Source organism: Mixophyes fleayi, chromosome 8, assembly GCF_038048845.1.
Source record: "Mixophyes fleayi isolate aMixFle1 chromosome 8, aMixFle1.hap1, whole genome shotgun sequence".
NCBI classification, from domain to species: domain Eukaryota; kingdom Metazoa; phylum Chordata; class Amphibia; order Anura; family Limnodynastidae; genus Mixophyes; species Mixophyes fleayi.
Genome location: NC_134409.1, coordinates 27,702,007 through 27,728,825, shown reverse-complemented (window position 1 = coordinate 27,728,825; position 26,819 = coordinate 27,702,007). Strand labels below are relative to the sequence as shown.

Here is a 26,819-nt window from a genome sequence, read left to right as displayed (position 1 = left end):
ACAATGCGTTGATATAATCAAAATTCCTACACATGTTTTGTGCTAGCTAGTAGCAGGCATACTATGCCATGTCAGTCATCACTATCAGTTGGCACTTACACCTGCAAGTGTAAGTGTGATACGGCTGAAATATAAAAATACTTCCAAGAAACACCGGACTTGAATTTGCAGCATTTGCTTCGGCACATCCTTGGCACATCATTACTGTAAATGGCCTAGGTTAGTCTGCCCCTTCCCTCCCCCATTCATCTCTCAACTTGCAGGCATAAGTGTCATTTGCATTCTGACTTTAATTGCAAGCAATTGCGGTCATTGGTGTAAGGTCTGTTTCTGTACAGAGCTATTTCACACTACTGCACCCAAACGGACTGTAATGTTCATGTTGTCGCTACCAATAAATTTTGTCCGATGCAATTAATGTGGTTCCAAAGCGCAATGAGATTTAATAGCAAAATATAGCAGGATAACAGCAAACCATGATGATTCATAAAAGGTATAGCATTTTACTGGAAAGTATATCCGAATACATTATGCAAATGCTGCTGGGCCCAGGTCCAGATTCAGTCTTGTAGTTTGCAGTCAAGGAAGAGAGAGCTTTAATACTGGCCCAGGGACTTACTTATATACTGTTTGAGTTAACAAAAATACAGTGATGATGTCACAATGTACACAAAGATAAACTAAGGTATATCTTTATTTGTCCAGGGTTCAAGTCAGTCCAGTACAATGCAGATCATAGGTCAGTTCAAAGGATTCCTCTGATAAGGTGGGGGCAGCTCACTCCAACAGCTGTAGAGTAAATACAATATAAAACATGGATAAAAAAAACACATGCATAAAAAACACATCTTATCACTGATAATAGCATAATAAGCAATAAATAAAAACAAAAATAGTGTTTCACTAAAATGTAAACATAAACATTTTACACATAAAAATTATTTTGAACCACTGACTAATAGGGGAAAGAGATCGACAGATTCTTTTCATCAAGAGAGAAAACTGTTCAGGACAAAAAGGATGTGAATACATTTAGATATTCCTACACAGGTTGTAGTGAACGTCTAGGGAACTTAAGAGACAAAAGATTAGACGTAGCTATACAAGAAAAGTAAAAAAGGGGCCTCCAAATCTCCCTAGCACAAAATATTTAATTTGAGTACCCATATTATGACAGAGTAACAAACTCAGGTTCTTAAGAAAGGACTCAAGTTTGCCCCAACTATGCATATTAGTTCCTTTGACGATTTGTTGGTTTACAGAAATTTCTAAGGAAAGTGTCTTTAAAAAAAAATTCTTGGAAGATACCGACAATTCTGTAGATTGTCAGGCAGGTTCTAATAAGATCTTCAAAAATAAGTCTACCTTTAACCCTATAAACAATAGGGGTTGTTTTGTTGAATGTTTTGGCAAAATGGTTGAGGCTGAAATCAAATCTTTTTCAGGGGTTAGGAATAAAAGTAAACATTAAAAATAAACATAAAAATTCCAACGTTACTAAAAATGAAAGAGAAGCTTTAAAACAACTTCAGGACAATGGTAATCTGGTCATAAAGCCAGCGGATAAGAGGGGAGGAGTTTTCCTTATGGACAGGACATCTTACATTGAAGAAGTTTATAGACAATTGAAAGATGGGGTTACTTACAAAGTTTTTAAAACAGATCCTACTGACAATATTAGATCTAATTTATCCTGCTTGTTTGATAAATTTAGTGCTTGTGGAGTTCTTAGTATGGAGGAGGTTAATTATCTTACTATCCCGTATCCCTTGACACCGGTATTATATATCCTACCCAAAGTGCATAAAGATGCCACACATCCTTCAGGACGTCCAATAGTGGGTAGTACAAAATCCATAACGGCCAGTTTATCTGAGTTTATCGATTATCTATAAAAACAGGTCATATGTAAAAGATACAGGAGATGTAATTCTTAAACTTTAGGAAATTGCATGGGAGGATCGTTATTTTTTAATAATTGATGATGTTAAATCTCTTTATACCTGTATCAAACATGAGGATGGAATGGGAGCAGTTAGATATTTTCTAGATAAGGAGAATGTTGAACCCACTGTTAGTGAATTTCTTATTGAAGGTATTGAGTTCATTTTGATGAACAATTTTTTCACTTTGAGGAACTCAGGTTGGCACGGCGATATGCACCAGGTTCGTCCTGTGTTATGCCAACTTATTCCTGGCATATTAGGAGGATTTGCCATATTTGGGACGAGTGTGGCTATGGGGCGAACCTGGTGCCATGGATCCGTTATATAGATGATATTTTCTTTGCCTGGAAGGGTAATCGTCAGAGTCTTGATACATTTTGTGCTGTTTTAAATCAGAATAATATTAATGTGGAGTTCCGATATAATATTAGTCAAAGTTCCATTAACTTTTTGGACCTAACCATTTATATATCAGAAAATCAAATTTGCACTAAGACATATAGGAAACCCACTGATTGTAATTCCTATATATGCTCTACCAGTGAACATCATGCGAGGTGGTTGGAAAATGTACCTGTCGGTCAGTTGCTTCGGTTGAAAAGAAATTGTGCTAATAGCGAGGTTTTAAATGAACAAACATCAGAGATAAAGAAACAGTTTTTTCCTTAAGGGCTATAAGGAGGCTGATTTAAATAAGGCTTTAGCCACTGTCTCTTCTATTGATAGAAATTTAATGTTCAAGACACGTCCCAAAAAGAAGATTGAGGGGTGTGATCTTGAGTTCATTACTCAATATAGTTCTAACTATAAGTTTATAGAAAATGTTTCTTTTGTAAACATTGACATCTTCTTAGACAGGACCATGCCCTGGGGAGTTTTGTATCAGATAGACCCAAATTAATTTATAAATGTGCCCATAATTTATGTGATAAACTGGTTTAAAAGGATCAAATTCCCATTGTCTCAAAGGGATTCTTTAAATGTGGCCTCTGTGCTGGTTGTAGGGCTACTTTCTCAGGTCAGAAAAGTAAAGTTACTCACTTTTTAGTTAATAGTAGACGCCATGAGAGCAATACATTTCTGAGTTGTAATACTTCTAACGTTATATATATCTGCTTGAATGTAAGTGTGGACTATATTACGTTGGATGTACATACAGGCCTCTTAAGATAAGACTGGCGGAGCATGCTCGCAGTATTAAAAGAGGATTTGAGAATCATTCCGTTTCTTCAAATTTCAAGATTTACCATAATAGCTCCATTAGTGGTCTTAAAAACTTTCTAGCTATTGATTAAATAGAGAACAATTGGAGGTGTAAGGATGCCTCTACTATATTGGCTAAATGTGAAATGAAGTGGATCTTTGCTTTCAATACTCTTTCCCCTGAAGTCTTAAATTTAGAGTTTGAATTGAAATGGTTTCTGAAGGATCCGTAGCTTCCTGTTATTTAAATACATGCTATCTTCGGATTGTATGTGTTTATGGTAATGTAGCATATGCATCCTATTGTGTTTGTATATCACTCATTTATTTTTTATCCTTTCAGAAGTTTAAATTTTGTAGCATCAGATTACTACCCTCTTTCTAATTGCTTTTATTGTGTGTATGAGGTACGCAATCTATGTTTAATTTTGTTGGTTGTATATTTAATTTCTTATACAACCCGGTTTGCTGTTGTTGTTTATTGTGGACTTTATTATTGTATTCGTCCATTTATGATCCATTTGTATTGATTCTTATTTTTGTCAATATGGGTCCGTTTGCAATGTCATTGTTACATTCTTTTGTTGCTACCCAAATAGGTTGTGACCTCTGAGATTAGTTGCTGGACTATGTTCAGACTCAAAAACTTAATTTTTCACCTGATGCCTTTATTTCTCCACAGGGGCACTTCATGTTTTTATGAATGTTTATGTTTACATTTTGGTGAAACACTATCTTTGTTTTTATTATTGCTTATTATCCTATTATCAGTGATAAGATGTGTTTTTTATGCGTGTGTTTTTTATGCATGCTTTATATTGTATTTACTCTAGTTAACGAATGAATTGATTATGTAATTCAAGAAGTTGTTTGGATTGGAATAAGTTCAGTTTAAATAGCATCCCTTCTGCTCCTCAGCATCACTTTGAAAAAAACTGTTAAAGTTGAAACGCGTCAAGCGCAGCAGGGATTTTCTCATTTCTATATCTATTCTGAAACTTTGTGGAGACCTTATATCAATGTGCATTCCATTCAGAGAAACCATTTCTCATGACCGCATCCTGGGCCGCAGCCGTGTGTTTACTGTTTGGCTTTGACTACCTTTTCCATCTGGTACGAAGGTCATTGTGATATTTGTGCATCCATTTGTTTTTTTTATGTGAGTGCTTCAATAAAGCAGTTTGGACATTTTATTGTTACGAAGTTACACTATATTATTTTTTTCTTTACTGCATGCAGCTATCCATGTTCCTGGGTCCTTTTGAGGTTCAGCTTTGACCGTTGAGATCCGGTGCATACTATGTCGCAGAAAGAAAGAAAATAGTTTGTTTCCATTCTCCAGCCCAGCTGCCATGATTACCCAGGATTGCTATTCATTTGATCCAGTATCCAGAAGTTACCTTTATCTCATCTTCTTGTAAGTATTTTCACAGAGGGATAGGAACCAACGAGAAGGACATATTTAAGAGTATTTTATATTGCTTTTTGGACATAACCTTGATTTGTGCAGATTATTAGATATTTTCTGTTTCACACTATTTCTGTTTATATACAGTCAAGTCCATAAATATTGGGACATCGACACAATTCTCATATTTTGGACTCTATACACCACCACAATGGATTTGAAATGAAACAAACAAGATGTGCTTTACCTGTAGACTTTCAGCTTTAATTTGAGGGTATTTACATCCAAATCAGGTGAACAGTGTAGGAATTACAACGGTTTCTATATGTGCCTCCCACTTTTTAAGGGACCAAAAGTAATGGGACAAACTAAACAATCCTACATCAATATTTCACTTTTTAATACTTTGTTGCAAATCCTTTGCAGTCAATTACAGCCTGAAGTCTGGAAGGCATAGACATCACCAGACGTTGGGTTTCATCCCTGGTGATGCTCTGCCAGGCCGGTTTTAAACAAGGCAGCCCACCATGCACACCTCCTGACACTGCATACCAACTATGGGGCCATGGCTGAAGCAACATACTCACCTCCCTACTGCAGGGTCCCTGCAGTAGGGAGGCATTAAAGCTCGCTGATCTACATCTCCACACAAACATGAGTTATCTATTGGGAACTTTACATCACGCATGTAATGGGACTCTCATATATGATTCCTATACTTGGAGATATCTATGATTGTTTCAAACCATTCCGAGCTCCGTTTAGAATGTTATTTACATTGACAATCATCCGGATAGGGGAAGACATTGTACTCTGGGACAATATTATATTGGAATTCCTCAATTGGACCTATCTTTTTTTGAGGCTTATTTGATCTCTGTACGTCACAGTGATTGCATGTATACCCAGACGCACAGGTTTTGAACATTATTAAAAAACCACCCATCGCAGTGTTCAGACTCATGTACTATCAATTTTACTTTGTTTGAACACCATTAGAACGATTTGCTACCATCCATTGGGGTTTTCATATCTATGTATTATAACTTCTATTTTATTTTATTATGGACAGAATTTATGTATGTACTATATATTTGTTAATAAAGATCATTTCTTATAACATATATTATATTGGTATACACCATATCCATACTTTGAAACCCAATAGCCATATGCGTTCCTGTATATTTTTATTTTACATATATCCTTGGAGGGTGGGGACTCCCCTCTGTCATCACATAGGTTCCACCAAGTGGCTGCACATACAACCATAAGGAAGCACGGCTCCATCCATAACCACTGTCTACCAATACTTTAAAACATGCGCAGTTTATTCTGGGAGCTGCATACCCTTAAACTTATCAATATATCATCGTTTAGGTTGTCCCTGACATGTCAGTGCATTGTTTCTTAGATTAATTATCAACCTTCAGTGTACTCTTTGAACTCAGAGGGCATGATACAGACTGAGAGATAAATGTGTTTGTGCAAACAGTTCAGGACTCGTACTGAGTTAATAGTCATCAAAAGGAATACAATTTTCACCTTGGAAAAAAAAATGTTGCACTTAAGAGAGGTAAATTTTACATTAAAAGACAGATTGTATTTATCTTGGGTGCAATTAAAAAAATGTTTGGAAGACTTAATTGGCTTGTTTTGGAAACAATGTACCCCAGTTTTTGCCTTTGATCCTTGATCAGCACGATGGTCTCAATGATACAAGACATTATTTATAAAAAATAAAATAAAGGATTCCACAAATGGTTGCATATAAGTTATTTTTACTTTTTAGTGGAAGCATTACATAAATGTATATAACATTACATTTAATGATAAATCTGGATAGGTGCATTAATGAACAGTAATATAATAAAAATTTTGCAGAGGAAAAATCTAATAATTGATGTGTTTAAAAAATTTAAATGCTTATTTTTTTTTTGCATCAAATCAATACCGTACAAATGTTTTTGCAATTATGAAATTATGGAAGGTGCAGCCATAAGAAACTAAGTTACACAATTATAAACCAGACCCAATAATCCTTTAAAAAACACACATACACAAACAGGTAGACAGTATGACAAAAGGACAAGTAAAATTCTGAAATAACACTGCAGTCCATCTTTAAATGTTTTCTTTATATTTATTATGGATTAAAATGATTTTGTATATAAACCACTCAATTTTGAAGAATAAACATACTGTGTATTTTACCTTAGCAAGTATTCTTGAATTATCCATTTAGTTGAAGATGGATAGTGTCAATATTTGTTGTTGCTGCACTTTCCATGGTTATAAAGTGGTGATAAAGAAAATCAGTTTGTAAAGAAATAGTTTTATTCCAGGAGTTTTTCATGCTGTCAGTCCAGAACTTTCTGCACTAGTGTCCCAATTAGATAATTTCAGCATTGCTTCATAGATGCTGTATTATTCAACGTCGAATGTTATTCTTTAGGAGCTGCAAAAATGAAAATCACAAATTTAGGTTTTGTCAGAAAAAAATTAAGTATAAATATATCTCGTATAAAAGACAATATCTATCTAGTTAAAGAGCTGTGTTTGACAAGGAAAGAATGCCAAAAAGATATTTTCCAATTAAAATAAATGTAGAAAAATGACCGTTATCAATGGTTATAACCATTTGCAAGTATGTGAACTTACATCTAGTAAATGATGTAAACTGCCCTATGGCATCACAATTGTATTCTTCCGATGCGATGGACACTAGGGGCCTGATTCATTAAGGATCTTAAATGAAGAGGGATCTTCTTTCAGTCTCCTGGACAAAACCATGTTACAATGCAAGGGGTGCAAACTAGTTTTCTGTTTTGCACATAAGTTAAATACTGACTGTTTTTTCATGTAGCACACAAATACTTTACTAATAGAACATATGAATATTATTTATATACATTCCATATTTATATACATAGGTCCTGGAGACCACCTCCGCTGCAAGTCTTGGACAGTTCCCTTGTTTTGCAAAATGAGGGTTTCAGTCCCACCACCTCTGCATTTTCAGGTAACCTACGGTCCCTGTCCCCTGGAGGCACAGGATCCTAGAGCTCCAAACACCACCTCCCTTAAATGAAGAGGACCCGCCCATTTAATCTCAAACCAACCATACTAGGTCAGATACTACACTTGAGCTTAGCCAAAAGGATGAATCAAGGGTGACATTTTAATCTGAAAATGGACATGGTAACTGGATGTATATGGCATATATATGAGAATTTCCGTGTTTGATTCACAAGGGCAGCATTACAGCACAGATCTACCTTACTCATAGCTCCACTCTTGGCTAGCGATGAATGCCCTGCCCATTGAGAAGTGCATAGTATTAGTCTTTGAAGTTTTTGGTAAGGGTGCAGGCTACTTTTGTCTATTTACTTTTATAAACTCTTTTCATTCATACCACTGTTAATCCAATTACTTCTGCCTGCTTCTATAGCTTCACTGACTATGATGGATGCCCTGTAACATTCAAAATATATTGTTCGCGTAGTCTTTGAAGTTTTGTAGTATGTGTGCAGGCCACCTTCATCTTTCAACATGAACATTTATATAGCAGCAAGGTTTAGGAAAGCTCCAACCTTGGTTAATGATAAATTCTCTGCCCTTCAAGAAGTGTGTTATGCACGTCTATTTGCTATCCTATAACGATTGTCGATTGCCGTATTGTGGTTCCAAAGCACAATGTGATTTAATAGCCAAAAGTAGCAGAATAACAAGTCAGAATAAAATAAGTACAGCCATTACTTATCTCAGGTGCCCTGGATCCAGTGTACAGTCATTCAGGTCTGAAGGCTGTGGTCAAGTAGACTGTCCACTAGGTCCAGAGCCCCTGCTTATATACAGTCAGTGAATACAGTAAAACAATGCAGATGATGTGGCTTGCTTCTATAGGTCCAGGCTTAAGGAGGGTCCAGTGTAATGCAGGTCATAGGCCAGTTCAAACAAAAATATCCAAAGGTGGGGGCAGCTCTCCAGAGGATGCACTCCAATTTTCCCACCAAGAATCCAGTTTAAACTAGTCTATTTGCATCACACAGACAGTATCATTTTAAACATTTATTCCCTATCATCGCTAGCTAGAGTATGCAATGTGCGATCTCTTCGGCGAATTATTCGGACAACTGAGGATATATAGAGGATTAAAATGATACTAAACATGACATATTTTCTGTATCCTGAACCTTTGGTTTCACTAACATGTATATAACTTATAATATTAACCGTAAATATTGCTACATTTTGACATAAATAACTATGTGTTGCAACTACAATTAATGTGTACTAATTGCAAATGTGTATGTTCGTGTGAATGTGTATAAATGTGTAAAACTTGTTATTGCCACATGTTGGTGGCTGGATACGCTTCTGCACGCTGTAGCGTGGTCTACGCATAATTTCAGACAAAGACGATCAAGTTTGCTAGATATTAATTGAAATTACTTTATCCAATTTGCTGACTTCGACAAGTGCATAGTACTAGTTTTTAATGTTTTTGGTATGAATGCAGGCCACATTTGTCTATCATCATCATTTATATAGCGACAGCAAATTATGTAGCGCTTTACAATTGTCTAAATAACTACTGGTGCCTCTGTCCATCTAATGACATCTGATTGTTACTGCCTCTTCACTCTCCATGATGAATGCTGTTTATTGTTCCAAATTTAGTGTGTGAATTGCGTTTCAACATTTTAATCTCTTGCACCTTACATTAAAAAGCTTTTTGAATGTCGAAAATGCCCAAAAAAAACCTCACATGCAGACACCCTTTTTTTAATACAAAACCAGAGAAAAATAAGCCCGCGCTCGGTATATCCCACATTATATATGGTACCAGCTGCTTGGCAACAAGCCAGCGCTCGGTATATCCCATATTGTATGTGGTACCAGCTGCGTGGCAATATAAATGCCCATATATGTATACAAAACAGAAAGAAAGTTGTCAGCGCTTATCCTTTAAACTGCATATCTGTGTGTGTCTAGCAAAATGAAAACATGAGGTATTAGTTCATATTTTGATCAAAAGACTTAAGCCTGCATCCCACGTCAAGGGTACCTCATTATATGCAGGTCCTACACTGACCTATATGCTTTAAACACTATTAAAATGCAGTTAAAATCAGATGCACTCACCTCCCAGGTATAGGGGTTTACATCTAACAAAGGCTGGCTTGTGAGCCACACCCAAATGTGCCTTATATAGGCTTGATGGACAGCTGCTATGACAAAAAGGCAATATTTTGAAACAAAACCAGAGAAAAATAAGCCCGCGCTCGGTATATCCCACATTATATATGGTACCAGCTGCTTGGCAACAAGCCAGCGCTCGGTATATCCCATATTGTATGTGGTACCAGCTGCGTGGCAATATAAATGCCCATATATGTATACAAAACAGAAAGAAAGTTGTCAGCGCTTATCCTTTAAACTGCATATCTGTGTGTGTCTAGCAAAATGAAAACATGAGGTATTAGTTCATATTTTGATCAAAAGACTTAAGCCTGCATCCCACGTCAAGGGTACCTCATTATATGCAGGTCCTACACTGACCTATATGCTTTAAACACTATTAAAATGCAGTTAAAATCAGATGCACTCACCTCCCAGGTATAGGGGTTTACATCTAACAAAGGCTGGCTTGTGAGCCACACCCAAATGTGCCTTATATAGGCTTGATGGACAGCTGCTATGACAAAAAGGCAATATTTTGAAACAAAACCAGAGAAAAATAAGCCCGCGCTCGGTATATCCCACATTATATATGGTACCAGCTGCTTGGCAACAAGCCAGCGCTCGGTATATCCCATATTGTATGTGGTACCAGCTGCGTGGCAATAAAGGATAAGCGCTGACAACTTTCTTTCTGTTTTGTATACATATATGGGCATTTATATTGCCACGCAGCTGGTACCACATACAATATGGGATATACCGAGCTTATTTTTCTCTGGTTTTGTTTCAAAATATTGCCTTTTTGTCATAGCAGCTGTCCATCAAGCCTATATAAGGCACATTTGGGTGTGGCTCACAAGCCAGCCTTTGTTAGATGTAAACCCCTATACCTGGGAGGTGAGTGCATCTGATTTTAACTGCATTTTAATAGTGTTTAAAGCATATAGGTCAGTGTAGGACCTGCATATAATGAGGTACCCTTGACGTGGGATGCAGGCTTAAGTCTTTTGATCAAAATATGAACTAATACCTCATGTTTTCATTTTGCTAGACACACACAGATATGCAGTTTAAAGGATAAGCGCTGACAACTTTCTTTCTGTTTTGTATACATATATGGGCATTTATATTGCCACGCAGCTGGTACTACATACAATATGGGATATACCGAGCGCTGGCTTGTTGCCAAGCAGCTGGTACCATATATAATGTGGGATATACCGAGCGCGGGCTTATTTTTCTCTGGTTTTGTTTCAAAATATTGCCTTTTTGTCATAGCAGCTGTCCATCAAGCCTATATAAGGCACATTTGGGTGTGGCTCACAAGCCAGCCTTTGTTAGATGTAAACCCCTATACCTGGGAGGTGAGTGCATCTGATTTTAACTGCATTTTAATAGTGTTTAAAGCATATAGGTCAGTGTAGGACCTGCATATAATGAGGTACCCTTGACGTGGGATGCAGGCTTAAGTCTTTTGATCAAAATATGAACTAATACCTCATGTTTTCATTTTGCTAGACACACACAGATATGCAGTTTAAAGGATAAGCGCTGACAACTTTCTTTCTGTTTTGTATACATATATGGGCATTTATATTGCCACGCAGCTGGTACCACATACAATATGGGATATACCGAGCGCTGGCTTGTTGCCAAGCAGCTGGTACCATATATAATGTGGGATATACCGAGCGCGGGCTTATTTTTCTCTGGTTTTGTTTCAAAATATTGCCTTTTTGTCATAGCAGCTGTCCATCAAGCCTATATAAGGCACATTTGGGTGTGGCTCACAAGCCAGCCTTTGTTAGATGTAAACCCCTATACCTGGGAGGTGAGTGCATCTGATTTTAACTGCATTTTAATAGTGTTTAAAGCATATAGGTCAGTGTAGGACCTGCATATAATGAGGTACCCTTGACGTGGGATGCAGGCTTAAGTCTTTTGATCAAAATATGAACTAATACCTCATGTTTTCATTTTGCTAGACACACACAGATATGCAGTTTAAAGGATAAGCGCTGACAACTTTCTTACCCTTTTTTTAATATAGATGTCACTAAATGACCCTTTAAAATTGACAAGTATTGAAAAATAGAAAAAAGTTTAGAATATATAGCATTTTTTTGGGTTGTGCAGCTGCGTTGACACTCACATCCATTTTTTTTCAAAATTAATTCAGATGTCTCTGCCCCACACAAGATTACTTTCACCAGGAAAACTTAAAATTTTAAAATAAATAAATCGATTTGTTTTTTGTATTCTGCTGCTAAACACACTGTTTTTCTCCACTAAATATACTACTGCGTTCAGAATGATATCTGACTCAGTCTATATGCTAGTACTATGATATATGAATTAATAACAACCAGTAGCCATTACTCCTTGTAAACTCTCTGACAGATTGAAATTAAAACCAATTGATCAGCAGACTGTTCTAGCTGACTGATTTCTACAGAACTGCTTTAAAATAATCACAAGATTCTCTGTCCCTCTTTCACCCTGAAAGCTATTTTCAGAGCAGAGCACTGCTGCTATCATCCTCCCTACATGTTGCGCGCTGTAAAATGGCAGAAGAGAAAATGAGGAAGAGCTATATATGGAAGATATCTATCCAAAACTCTTGCGAGTTTTGCATCGATATTTGCACAGAAATAACGTTTTGCTTCGTTTTGAGATCCAAAATTGACGCGAAACCGAGTCATGACTTGGGTTCACTTGGAAGCCCAAATCTCAGATCTGTTGGATTTCTCTGAATCCGAACCGCTTACCTCTGTTAACCACTGCGGCAAAATCTGGCACTTGTCCAATACGTGGTAAGACCTGGTGTACAACGAGCTCCAGGGAACCATGCAGGTGACATTTATAAAAATTGGCAGTACTGTTATGGCAATATTCAGAAATAATCCAAAAACGAAGTCTCTTCAGAATATTCTCTCTTTCTTATGTATGCGCAATGCAGACCATTCAATTCAATATAGAACAATGGCAATGGCATATTACTTTTGCAAGCATTTTATCTCTTAAAACCACAAACTAATACGTAGATAAAAGCATCATATAAGACTTTAGACCAATAATATCACTCTACATATCAGGAACTACCAACATCTCCCTTCAACCCCCCCCAGATATAGGCATTAATCTAAGTTAATCTTGCCACATATTACTGTACCACAGCTTCCCTATTGCCTAACATGTATAACGAAGGGCACATTCCAGTTAAATACGTTACTGCATTGCAATACATTTTAGACATGTTTCCCAACACACCTTAAGCAACACTGAAAAAGAAAAAAAACAGCTTAATTTGTCAATATATATTTATGCACTGTAGCTCACTAACTCTTAAGCATCCTATCATTATTTTATAACCAGCTTTTGTTCCACTTCCCTTTTTTGCGTGAATTGGTTTAGAAACCGCAGGGCACTCTTGCAACGGTTCTTAGAATTGTACCTGGTTATACTATATCAAGCTACAAGATGAAAAAAGTTATGACAAGTACTGGCAAGTACTTGTGTGCTTTTAAATACTAGGAAAAAAATGTTTTGAAGCATTAGCTGGAGGAGGTACATACAGAAGATTAACTCCCTTCAGCCCTGATTGTTTGACACACTTCCTCACTGATCATTTAAAAATAGCACAATGAAGAGCATGTATGTGTAGTTACTATTAGTAGTCAGTATTGAATGCTGATAATTTGATAATATTATTCATTGACACACGTGCCACCTTATGTTTTTTTTTAGCTGACTCCCCTATGAAAGATTACTTGGATTTATAGTCTATATCGACGTGGAAAAAAGCTGCAGCTGTTACACTCACCTGGACTATATATTTACTTAGTAAGAAGAGAATGCTGCCATCCAGACCTTATGTAATTGGAACCCTGGTCGTGTTGATACTGTTTATCGTGGGATTCTAGTAAGTGAGATGTGCATGTCTTTTATATAGTAATCCTATATATACTTACTTATGTGTTCTTTGCTTATTGTTTTTTCCATATAGCAAATGTAATGTCAGACATGTGTATATAACAGTATAATAACCAGATAGTATTATTAATACTTGTATTATTTAATGCGTTCTTTCTTTTACTGTGAAAATATTTGATTTCTCATTTTAAATTAATGCATTATTTGTAATTTGCATTATAACAAATGTAATATTTATGTTCTAAACATCAAATCCTAAAAAAACACACTAAAGTCAAGTTAATATTAAACTAAGGTAGTTAAAGTGTAATACAGAGAAAGAGTGATAAATTACAGTCCATTACATTTTACTGTCTTCACGTGATTTGGATGAAAACATTACTGATTTATAGCTGAGGAAATTTATATATATATATATATATATATATATATTAAACTCTTTATTTTCCGCAAAAACATGAGTTGCAAACAATACACAACGAGTATACTGAGACAGTAGGCTCATAACAGGTCATTGAGGATATACAAAGTAAAAACCCAGCACAGAACATAAAACTGTATACATTTTACCTCTCTAATTGGAAAAATTTGAATCTGGAGGGTCAACCTCTAAGGGTCTATAAAGGTTGAAGGGGAATACCCTGCGTAGTCAGGGCCGGTGCTAGGGTTCTTGGCGCCCTAGGCAAAATTTCAAAATCCCCCCCTTCCCGGTGAACACACCAAATACCCGCCTCACAGACCCTTACATACTAGATTTTTTGCTTTCATGTTTAAAAAAAAGAAAAAAAGATAAGCCTTACCTCCTCCAGCGGTCCAGATGCAGTGATGTTTGATGCAGAACGCTGGCCAGACTCCACTGCAAACACAGGATTTCTAGAGGGGAGGTATCCAGGTGTTAGATTTCGGAACAAAAAACTTGACACAATAAGCCTATGAATTATGCACTTTTTAAAGGCAATGAACGGCCCTAACATGTCCCTTCATCACACATAAGTTCCTGCCTCACACCACTGCACCCCCCTCTGCCTCACTTGCAAACTATAGTGTACAAATTATACCCCATAGTTTGCAAGACAAATATAGAGCATGAGGTGCCTATAAAATAGTCATTTCTCCACCATAGTTTGGAAATAAAATATAGAGCATGAGGTGGCAAATGGTATCAAAATGACTATTTTCCACGTCATGCTCTATATTTGATTTTCAAACTATGGTGGAAAAAATTACAATTTTATTGGCACCTCATGTTCTATATTTGACTTGCAAACTATGGGGTAGAATTCTACCCCATAGTTTGCAAGTCAAATATAGCGCATGAGGTGCCAAAAAAAATTATATCCCCCCCATTTTTTTTTTTTCATTTTTTTTTTACCTCCCTACTTGCTAGATTGGACTTTGGGCGCCCTCTTTTTTAAAAAATAAATAAATAAATAATTAGATTGTATTTACTCCCTCTTTTTTCTCCTGAAGTCTGGTGAGCAGATGCAGGGGGGCTCTTCAAACCTCTCCTCTCTTCTCTTTTCTTTTCTCTTTACTTTTCTTTTCTCTTCTCTTTTCTTCTCTTTTCTTTTCTTTTTAATGGCTGCTCCTCGGCTTCATCACACAGGAGGCGGAGCGGTGCATGGTGGAAGGGAGGGGGGCGTCGGGAAATAACTTTATTCACACTGTCTGTCACTGACAGACAGTGTGAAACTATTATTCACTGAGGCGCCACCGGACAGTGAGACTGTCTGTCAGTGATCATCTGATTGTAGTGAAAAGGACGGCGGCGGACACTTCTCTCCCCCATTTTCTAATCTAGTCAGCGGCGCCCTGCATGTCCTGGCGCCTAAGGCAACTGCCTAAGGTTGCCTAATGGGAGTGCTGGGCCTGTGCGTAGTACTGTAGTTTGTTATGAGTTCACTGTAAATTAATCTATGAAAATACTGAACCAAAGTATTTGACCTGATCCAGCTGTGAGCGGTATAGGTCTCTGCTGTTATGGAACATCAAGTTGTTGCTGTTTCTTTTTCTCTTTTGATTGAAAGATAAAAAAGTGGAAGAGGGGTAGGAGAGGGAGAGGGTAAAGGGGGAAAATATATTTTTTAACAAAACTGTATTCTCTCTGAAGCATTAAAAACATAAAGGTTCATGATAATGAGCATGTCTTTAAAACAGTGATCCAGGTTACAGGAGGTTGTAGACACAGAATTGCAGCCCTGGAAGTGACTGTTGACATTGCAATATTACATGCTGTTAGCACATGACTGAAACAGGAGCCTGAGAAAAGGGTTAATGCAAGAAGACAGACTCTTCGCTCTGCAACCTTCCACCAGTATTATCTCATAAGCCGCCTTGTTGTATTACATTCACATCAGTTCTTGCCCTAGTGGAGCTCACAATCTTAATCCCCTATATGACACACACACTGACCGAGAGAGACTAAAGGCAATTTAATAGCAGCCAATTAACCTATTAGGGGAAACCCATGCAAACACGGGGAGAACATACAAACTTCACACAGATAAGGCCATGGTCGGGAATCAAAGTCATGATCCCAGTGCTGTGAGACAGAAGTGCTAACCACTAAGCCACCGTGCTGCCCACAAATGTGTATAACTGACTGATGTAAGTGACTGATGTGTATAACTGACTGATGTGTGTAACTGACTGATGTGTATAACTGACTGATGTGTATAACTGACTGATGTGTATAACTGACTGATGTGTGTAACTGACTGATGTGTATAGCTGACTGACGTGTGTAACTGACTGATGTGTTTAACTGACTGATGAATGGTACTGCCTGATGTGTGTAACTGACTGATGTATGTAACATTCATTCCATAATACATCTTTGTGTACAGTGTACATGCCTTTGCAATAGCACAACACTGATTTATTTTAATACTATGGATACTGTTGAAGTAGAGCAAGCCACTGGTCTTTTGCTAATCACTATGACAAAAAGACTGCAAGCACAGAACCGAAGGGAAAGAATGAGAAATAATCAGTCTTGTTGGACCAAAGGGTGGTTCCAGAGGAGAGACTCATTCTCTCATATGACCCTGCAGGAGATACAGGACAACAACCCTGATGAATTCAGGAATTGTCTGTGGATGAATGAACCCACATTCCAGGAACTGCTCCAACTAGTCACCCCCCACATCCAGAAGGGGGACACCTGTTTAAGGAGGCCCATATCTGCAGAGCAGAGACTGGTTGCTACTTTGAGATCATTGGCCACAGGAAGGACACTGGATGATCTCAATTTCACCTCAAGCTCTGGATTTAATCATACCTGAGACCTGTGACACTACAGTTCAAGTTCTGCGTGAAGAGTATATGAAGGTAGGTAAAACAAATATTTAAATATTATTTTATTACAAAAGAAACTTTATTATATTAAAAAATGTACAATACAATAAAATCAAGACAGGGGTTCACAGCTGTTCATAATGCAACAGGTCGCTATTATCAATTGGGGATTAACTCCCTATGTACCGTTGCAGACTTGTGCTGGGAATTGGTGTGGACATCACCTAGGGTTTCGGGGTAACACATTGTCCTCCCATAATGGAATGCTGCATGTGACTAGGCTGAAATGTATATGATGGTGCCTGACTGAAATGTTTTTGCTCCTGCGTGTGATTGAATGGTGTCAAAACTGTGTCTGGCCACAAATCCTCCGTATGCGACTTACAAATTAGGTCTCACACCAAACGTTTCATTTGTATGTGTATTGGTCTGCTTGCACTTCTCATTTTGCTTGCTAGCGTTGCTGCAAGCAGATCAACTGAGTCTTGTTGACGTTTTTCAGACATGTAATGGTTTGCACATTTACCATCTTTTCTGTTAGCGCTTCACTTTGATCAAGATCACGGAGCCTTTTTTCTTTTTCTTTTGCAAACTTTGTTGCTCTGTTGCTACGTCTGTGATGTCCTGGCTGCCTGCTGTTAGCTGAGTGTCATGAAAAATAAAGTAAAGTAGTGAGTATAACATTACATGCACGTACCAATTTAACCATTTCAAACATTTTGTCTTTCAGTTTCCTGCAATGGTAGAGCAAAGGCAACTTATTGCTGAAGATTTTGAAAGTCAATGGAATTTTCCAAACTGTGGTGGCCCCATTGATGGAAACATGTACAAATTATGTTACCCTCCAAAAGTGGATCTTATTTTTACAATGATAAATGTTTTTTCAGCATAACTCTCATGGCCATTGTGGATGCCAACTATGAATTGGTAATTGTGGACAAATGGGAAGGTCTCAGATGAAGGCGCATTGGAGCAGACTCCCTTCCATGACAAACCAAAAAACAATGAACTTAATCTACCAACAGGAAGTGACACAAAATATGGACTAAATTTTGTATTTGTAGCAGATGAAGCGTTTGCATTACACAATAATGTATTGAAACCTTACCCGCAACGCAATCTGTCAACCGAAAGGCGGATATTTAATTATAGGTTGTCACGAGCTAGGCGTGTTGCGGAAAACACGTTTGGAATGCTGAGTAACAGAAATAAAATGTTTCATTTATCCATGACAACTTTAGAAAGTTGGTTTCCGGAAGAGGTAGGCGTGTTGGGGGGCCGGGCTCCAAAATGCGCGTCATTTTGGACCCGTCCCTGTGACGTAATGACGCAAACGCGTCATTTTGCAGCGGGGGCGGGGTCAAACGCCACGATTCACCGGTAATCACGGCATTTGGGACCTAATTCTGCCCACTTCACTAGGAAGTGGGGCACTTCCTAGTGAAGTGGGCAGATCCGGGAGATTGCCACACTCTCCCAGGAGTCCATGAGACTCAAATGCGGGAGTCTTCCGGACATTCCGGGAGAGTTGGCAAGTATGGTCAAAGTACCACAACTTTGGAACATACACATCTTCTGCTGCTGCCCAGACTTTTTGGAGGCCTCAAACTTGTTAAGTTCTTTTTTGAATACAGCCCTAAGGTTCTCATTTAATTTCCACAGGAAGTAACAGGGTCACCCACATCACAGATTAGAAATCTGAGGTTCCTGTCATAATGAAACAGAAACATTTTAGTGCTAAAATCAACCTCTATGAAGCAAAGTTCTTAATTCCAACTTGTTGGCACTGTAAACGTTTTTGCAATGCATTCAGACAACGCAAAGCATGTACAGCATGATATTATTGCAGAATTCATATATGCTTAGTATAATTTGAAACACCTGTACTAGTTAAAGAAGCCTGATTCTTTAGTAATGGTCCCAGGACCAGGGGCTGGCTGGGAAATAAGGTGTGGTATTAATAGGCTGTAATAGTTTTGCAATGGCTGAAAACACATAGTTTTACCCATGCTCCAGTGTTCTGTAATCCAAAAGAAGCACAAGCAAAACATACAGTATGAGGCCATCGCTGTTGATTAACACATCACGACAAAAGGAAGTTCAAAGGAAAGGAAAGGAAAAATCATCTGCAAATCAATATGCAAAATATGATATATGAATGCTAACCTGGTTATATGCAACATTTACTCATATTTAATCCTTCTTCATGTGAATCTCTCACGTACATTCTGGCTTTTAATTCAGAAGCTGAGTTTACAAAGACCGGGCCCCACAGTTCCCCACTGTTTATATGTGCGTATACAGATTATATGCCTACCTGCACAAATATGGTGAGAGCCTATCTCGACTTCAAAGAAACAGTTTATCTATCGAAAGGTTATTTAGACATACTCAAGTTCTGACTCTATTATAGAGGCTTTAAAAAGGAATATCTTTTATTTTACTAATTTATTTTAACAAGGGGAGACGGTGATGAGTGGATCTCTTCTGTTATCAACAGCAATGAATACCGTACATCTCTTCACTTGCCTTAAAATATCTCCTAATTTGACACCTCTGTTCTGTACAAGATGTGCGTCTTTCATCCACACTCATTACCTGCTCCTTTTCCTGGTTACAGGATTTTTGCAGGCTGTACCCACTTTGTATACTTCTCTCCCTCGCACAATAAGACTTTTTTCTAGTCTTCAAACCTTCAAACATTCTCTAAAAACTAGAGATGCTCGGGCTCCATTTTCTGAAAACCAAACCCACCCAAACTTAGGGGATCCGAGTAGGCTGCTCTGTACTTTCGTGCGTCCTCGCATCTGAATCGAGGCAAAATGTAATTGTTGCGTTGTTGGATCTCGCAGGTTTTGGATTCCATAACTACCTCTCTCCCCAGGAGATCTAGCACCATTGCTCACACAGAAACAGGGGTGGAAGTGTTCTTGTCACTCTCCATTCTCCAGTGACATTGCTCAGTGACATTGCTCACACAGAAACAGGAGTAGCAGTGTTCTTGTTACTCTCCAGTCTCCAGTGCCATTGCTCATGCAGAAACAGGATGGGTAGTAGTGTTCTTCTCACTTGACAAAAATTGACTGGAAATGACTGGAAATACATTTTATTGAGGTTAATAATAATGTAGGAACAAAAAAAGCGCCGAATTATGTGATTTTAGCAAAACAAATAGGATTTTAGAAATAGAATCGAAAACCAAAACCAAAACACAGGAGGGTGGTTTTGCCAAAACCAAAACCAAAACATGAAGTTAATCCAGATCCAAAAGGAAAAAAACAAAACACGGGGGTCAGTGAACATCTCTACTAAAAACCCTCCTCTTCAGGCAAGTTTATAAAATTCCTCAACCACCCTCTTAATCTCCCTAGGGTATACTGTTACTGCCCTTTACACAGTTCACACAATACCACAACCCAGAAGGGAGTCTCGACTATGCATTTCTCCAAACATGTTCTTTCTACCATTCTTCATGCTGTGCTGAATACAGATAGATGTGGGCCCCTAGCCGCCCTCTGTCTGTCCATACACACACATTCTCATGCTATTTTCCTGCCCTCTGGCAGCTCACCTGTGACAGCTGCTGATCCCATGATGCACAGGTTGTTGGAAATAGAAGTGATCAGCCCTCACACAGGGTTCATGGTACAGGTACCACTGGGACCTGTGTCACAGCAGCCCATATATTTACCTACATGTAGGTGCTCAGGTTATAAGACAATAATGTAATTTGCCTTTGAAAAGTGAATTACATATGCACATTCACGCTGAAATTTCCATCGTTTTAAGTACACTTGTGAAGAAGGATTTAGTGCAAAAACTAAGCTACCATTCACTAATATTACCTATGTCTGAATTTTTAAAGAGTATGGGGTGTATTTAACAAAATTCTGCATCAATAGAAACTCTTCTATCACTGCTATTTATCATTAAAAGGTTGCTGGGGCAACTGAGCAATAGATCGCTGGCCAGTCGGGGTCCCTTCTGTGTATGTGTGCCAGGTCATACATGCGCACTTCACTGGATGCCCGGTCTCAGTAGCAGAGTCAAAGAAAATGGCAAAAAAACAGATAGAAAATAGAGGAAAATAGAAAAAAAATAGAAAAAAACCCCAACTATTTTAAAATAATTTTAAATGACATTAAATAAATAATTTTTTCCTCAATCGTTGCTGTTACCGAAGCTGGTTAGACATTGCTGACCATTCTTTTGTTTCCTGTTTTTGGTGTGAAAAGGAACTTAATTTGATACCTTAGCTGATTATCTCTCTCTATCTCTATGTATATGTGTGTGTGTATATATATATATATATATATATATATATATATATATATATATATATATATATATATATATATATATATATATATATATATATATATATATATACACATATACACACATACACTGCATATTGTATATCATTTTTTACACTGTTGTGCTCTGCTGGGTTCATGTAGATGGTGAATACTCTGCTTAGTTCCTTATAGAGTGTCACCTACCCTGACATAGAGAGAGGTAAGACCCCCAATTAGAAAGATATCCCAAATGATCCTTTAAGCACTTCTTTCTAGCAACGGCTGCCACTTGCTTCTCACTCCTAACCATCCTATTACTAATTGTTGCCTTTTGTAGATGACTGTCATTAGCAGTTCTTGCTTTCTTCAACAGCTCTTCTCTTGCTCTACCCATGTGCAGGAAGTCGCCTCCCCCTCTTTCATGTTTCTCATTGGGGCACATTAAATTCTAGTCGATGGGCCTTCGAGCATCACCACAATGTCCAGCTGTGCACATTTACGATGAATACAGTACTGAAGTCTTCACTTACTTTTGCTCACTCCTCAATGAGGTGCTAGCAAATACAAGTGAAGATTTCAGTTTGGACATCACCTCGAAGTATCTCCATGGACTATTCCACAGGCACATTCCTCAGCATTGAATCTGATATTCCCACAATTACTGCGCGGGTTTGGTGGGAGGTGTACTACGGTCACATGTAGAGTGCTTGTTTCTAAATTCTGACGCTAGTTTTAAAGGCATAATTACCTATTTTTATGTTTACTGCTACACAAATGTCTCCACTGAAAACCCGCTGTTTGGGGGATGCTCACCACTGGTTATTCTCTGTTTGAAGAAAGGGAAAGCTTTCGCAAGGATGGTGTAGATGACAACAGTGGCCTCAAGTTTAAGATGTTAAGAGTAATAAGGGTAAATATGGTTTTGCATGGAGTAATGGTACAAATGTGATATATGCTCTTCAGTGTTGTTGTCTATCGTCCAGAAAAGAGGAGATTTACATCACTTCTATCGCTTAGAATTGTTTATTTTTATAGTTTTTATATTAAATAAGGAAATGTTAAAGTTAAATGTTTCTGTAAATGTATTGATTACGTTATGAGCTTCAGGTTTCAGTGGGATAAGTCACAACAACTTTAATAGTTGCTTCATTGCGCACCTTTCAAAAATAGATACTTAAATAATAAAAGACTTCATACACTGACTGGAGATCAGGGTATCTCAGTTTTTTTCCAGCTGTTCTATAAAAATAGACTTTGTTCTTGCAGCATTAACTTGACTATCCACCCTGGGTCCCCCACCTCTACTGTGTCCAATTACCTTTCATCTGTGTTCCTTCACCTCTCCCTTATATATTCCATGTTACCCTTCATCTTTCCCTTATCTGTTTCCTTTCTCAGTTCCTATGTGTCCCTCATTGCAGGTATCCTCCCTACCCACTTTCCTCTGTGCCTCACAGCCTTCTTCTCTCGCTCTTCCCTTACTACTTGATCTTCTCTTTCTATCCCTGTTCCTGCTTCTATTATAGCCTCTCACTTGTGAATTCACATGTTTGCCCCTCCATCATCACACCGAATCTTCCATCTTCATACTGTGTCCCCCTCTTCATCACACTGTGATCCCTACTCCATCACACTGTGCCCCTTCCTCCATCACACTGTGCCCCTTCCTCCATCACACTGTGCCCCTTCCTCCATCACACTGTGCCCCTTCCTCCATCACAATGTGCCCCCTCATTCATCACACTGTGCCCCTTCCTAAAACATATCATGCCCCCTTCTTCATCACATTGTGGCCCCTTCATTCCACTGCTTCTCTTTCATCACTGTGCCTCCTTCAACACAATGGTGCCCCTTTAATCACACTTGTGCCCCCTCTGTTCTTTACTTAACTTTCTATAACCTTTTTTCTTCTCTTCCTCTTCTGTCTTCTTCTCTTCAGTGTGCTAGCTCCTCTCTGTGCCACATCTCACTGACAGTGTCGGGACGTGAGAACGTCACGCCCGACAGTCAGTGAGCAGGGCATCGACACCAGAACCAAGGAAGTATTTACAGGCCTATGGGGCAATCATTCCACCAGCCCTGGCTGCCTGCAAGGATGTGAAGAAGTGCAGGTATGTTATACTGGTATATACCGCCTCACTTCAAGCACTGCCTGTTACTATATGCCTATACCAAGTATATGATATCTGGGTTAAGAGAAAGACCCCTTTGACTGTCCAGTGTATGCACTGTTATTAGATCTCTCTTGGCAATTGCTATGTTACCATAAAGATACCTCTGACTTTTTACCATGTATCTTGGAGTACAGTTTTGATTTCTCCACAGCGGTTATAGAAATGCAAGCTCAGTGGTGTCGCTTCACACACAACAGAAGCAATATCATCATGAACACAACAGCTTAAATATACATTAGTCTCATACCTCCTAACTGAAGGTTCCAGTTTGAGGGCACTGTATGCCATTCTGAGAGTTGGTAGAGAGTTGTCCTGACTGTTGGGAATGTTGGCAATTATATACCCCATACCATTATCAATCATCTCCTACTCCAAACTGACAGGTGCCTGAAGCAAGCCAGTAGTAGTGGTGCGATTTAAAGAATGAACCATTGGCTTATTATTATTATTATTATTAATAATTTTTATTTATAGGGCACCACTAGGTGTCCGTGGCGCCGTACAGGGACAAACAAAATAACAATACGAGGTGAGACAGCACAGTACAGTAAACAATAAGCACAGTAACTCAATGAGCTCAACGCTAGGGTAGAGGGAGGGGAGAGGGGAGGCTCCGCATACGACGGAGCCCAGGAGGGAGGGCACTGGTGACAGGGAAACTCCCAGAGGGAGAGGAGGGAGCGAGAGGGGACAGGGGGGAAGAGGGTCCTCGAGGAGGAGGGCTGGTAGCTGGAGAGCAGAGTTAAAAGTGATGAAGACAGGAGGAGAGATGACCCTGCTCAAAGGAGCGTACAATCTAAGGGCTTATAAATTTATGCTCTACAGAAACAGCATGTGCTCAGTTATATTGATGTAAGCCGTACCCCATATTTATTATTTTAGGGTTTAGTTTGTATCTAACGACATCTTTGTCCACAGCATACTGATCTTTTTATTAAATTTCTCTGAAATATATTTGATTCTTTAGAGGTGTTACACCATTCTTTCCCTTTTCTAGACAAATACATCAGTACAATACAGCTAGCTCCAATTTTGAGCACTCATCGATGCTGCAGATGTAGTAGAAAACCACAGGGTCTTACTCACTAATGGAGATGACAGATGTCACATAATTGGGTAGCTGTTTCACCCATCCAATCAGATCATCTATCATTTCAACCAGTGTGTCAGACTCTTTGGCTTTATGCATACTTTCAGTACAAGGGATATGGGGGATGCCCCTGAGAAGTATCCTGTATTGGTATATTGGTTAAGGAAGGAAGGTGGATATCTCATGGAAAGGTCTTCCATTAATGAAGTGAGGATGGTAAATCTAGGAGTTCTCTGTCAATTACAAAAGGTAGAACCCCTTTAAAAAGATCTCTGGTGTGCTGTCATGTATTGCACTATTCTACTTACATTGTGATTTTCTTCTTAACGCTTCTAATAAGTTTATATAACTTGCCATTGATTCTTTTCTTTTTATGTTTACCCTATCTCCAACTTTTTATATTTGTGCTGGAACTCTAACCTTAAAGTTTTTCTTTGTCTACTTGTGCCAAGTAAAGCGCATATGTTTAAAGCTCATCTGGATGATAATCTATTTCACGAGGACAGTGATTTTTGTTCTTTCATGATGCCTTTAATTATGATCGATTATAATTGAAATTGCTCCTTGATAGCAGACATTCCCATAGACGATAAAACTGAGTCTCTGTAGCAAATGCAGCTATAATGTTTCCAAAGTCAAAGAAAGGTGTTTGGACATTTAACTCTAAAATGTTCATGATCAGAAACACATTCAGCCACATATTTTTTATTTCCTAATTAAATTTAACTCTTCCTTTTTAACTGAAAAGTATGTGTGATCGCTGGAACATGCATATTCTTGTATCCAAAATACAAATAAAGTGTACTGTGCTCTATTGGTACATTATACAATAAGAATAGAATATCATTAATTATACTTTAGCCTACAGCACTTGGTATTTACAGGTTGTCTTCCATCCAAGTACTAACCCAGCTCAATCCTGCTTAGTTTCCAAGATCAGGCTTGATCAAGGTGGTGCAGCTGTTGGTATATATTAACACAAATGCGTGGGAAGCACGGTGCCTTAGTGGTTAGCACTTCTGCCTCACAGCACTGGCGTCATGTGTTCAATTCCTGACCATGGCCTTATCTGTGTGGAGTTTGTATGTTCTCCCCGTGTTTGCATGGGTTTTCTCGGGGTGCTCCGGTTTCCTCCTACACTCCAAAAACATACTAGTAGGTTAATTAGCTGATATCAAATTGATCCTAGTCTCTGTTTGTGTGTGTGTATGTTAGGGAATTTAGACTGTAAGTTCCAATGGGGGCAGGGACTGATGTGAGTTCTCTGTACAGCGCTGCGGAATTAGTAGCGCTATATTAATAGATGATGATGATGAATGTCCTTTTTAAGTGATGTGTGCTTTCTTCTTAATAAAGGTGTATCACTTCCTCTTTTTCCTCCAGTGTTACATATAAAGAAACAAACAAAAAAAGATCATAGTGCAAACTCTTAAACCTAAACAACTGCAATCTTCCTTTGGATATAATCTTCACAGCAGATATAATCCAATTAAATGTCAGACCCATAAATGTTCTCATCCACAAGTGTAATATCAATCTCTTTTTCTTTTCTCTCTCAGAGAGGTTTGAGTTATTCACTTTTTACAGATGAACCAAACATTTCTGTGTTTCATTTTGCTTGTCAGTCCACAGATTGGGTTTATAAACAAATAAAGCCACAATAGTGCGATTTGCTTAAAAAGTAAACAAATATTCTTTATTTTTCCCAATATATAAAAAATATAAAAACATTCCAACATCCAGTTCTAAAATTTCTCACCGATCCCTATGAAGGTGGACTCTTACCCCATTAAATACATAACAGGCATGTAAGGAGCGCAAGATGATAACAGCAGGTGCCGGCCACATTGCCTCACAGTCCCACAAGTCTTTCAGGAGCAGTTACTACCTGATATCAGATCCCCCATTCTCACAACCAGCGCAGTTCGCTTTTGTGAATCTTTCTCAAGGTTGTGGGGGAGAATTGGTTATCCCAATATTTTATACTTCTATACACCAATCACTATGTAGCTTACACAGGTTAATCTGATTAATTAATTAACATCATCTTTTCCATTATATTACACATTTGTTCTTTTTAATACATTTATCTCTGCAGTAACATTCATCTTGTATTTGATCTTAAAAAACATATAACATATTGCTCATATGTCTAATAAATTCATAATAATGAGGGCTTAATCCTAAAATAAAATACATATGAGACATTGAGCATTACATAAAATAAATTTTCTACGCCCAAACTTCTTCTGTTGGGTTCGAACATCTACCCTCTTTACTACA

At 38.1% G+C, this 26,819-nt stretch overlaps 1 protein-coding gene and 1 long non-coding RNA gene across 3 annotated transcripts in view; one reads left to right on the top strand and one right to left on the bottom strand.

Moving 5' to 3' along the window:
* Positions 1 to 549: 549 nt before the first annotated feature.
* LOC142099090 (uncharacterized) lies at positions 550 to 15,324 on the bottom strand. 2 transcript variants are annotated; one of them, XR_012678472.1, is made up of 4 exons: positions 15,127 to 15,324; positions 14,478 to 14,550; positions 6,772 to 7,015; positions 550 to 789 (listed from the first exon to the last, which is right to left on the bottom strand). It is a non-coding gene; the product is annotated as an uncharacterized LOC142099090 (long non-coding RNA). The 2 variants fall into 2 exon arrangements; XR_012678471.1 differs by lacking the exon at positions 550 to 789 and having other exon boundaries at positions 6,400 to 7,015.
* The window catches only part of LOC142099089 (histo-blood group ABO system transferase 2-like), a 34,103-nt gene continuing 20,487 nt past the window's right edge, over positions 13,204 to 26,819 (top strand). The window contains exons 1-2 of the mRNA XM_075182210.1: positions 13,204 to 13,398; positions 13,492 to 13,666. Of these exons, the coding sequence (XP_075038311.1) occupies positions 13,599 to 13,666 (68 nt within the window). The 5' untranslated portion in view covers positions 13,204 to 13,398; positions 13,492 to 13,598. The remainder of the gene's footprint in view (positions 13,399 to 13,491; positions 13,667 to 26,819) is intronic.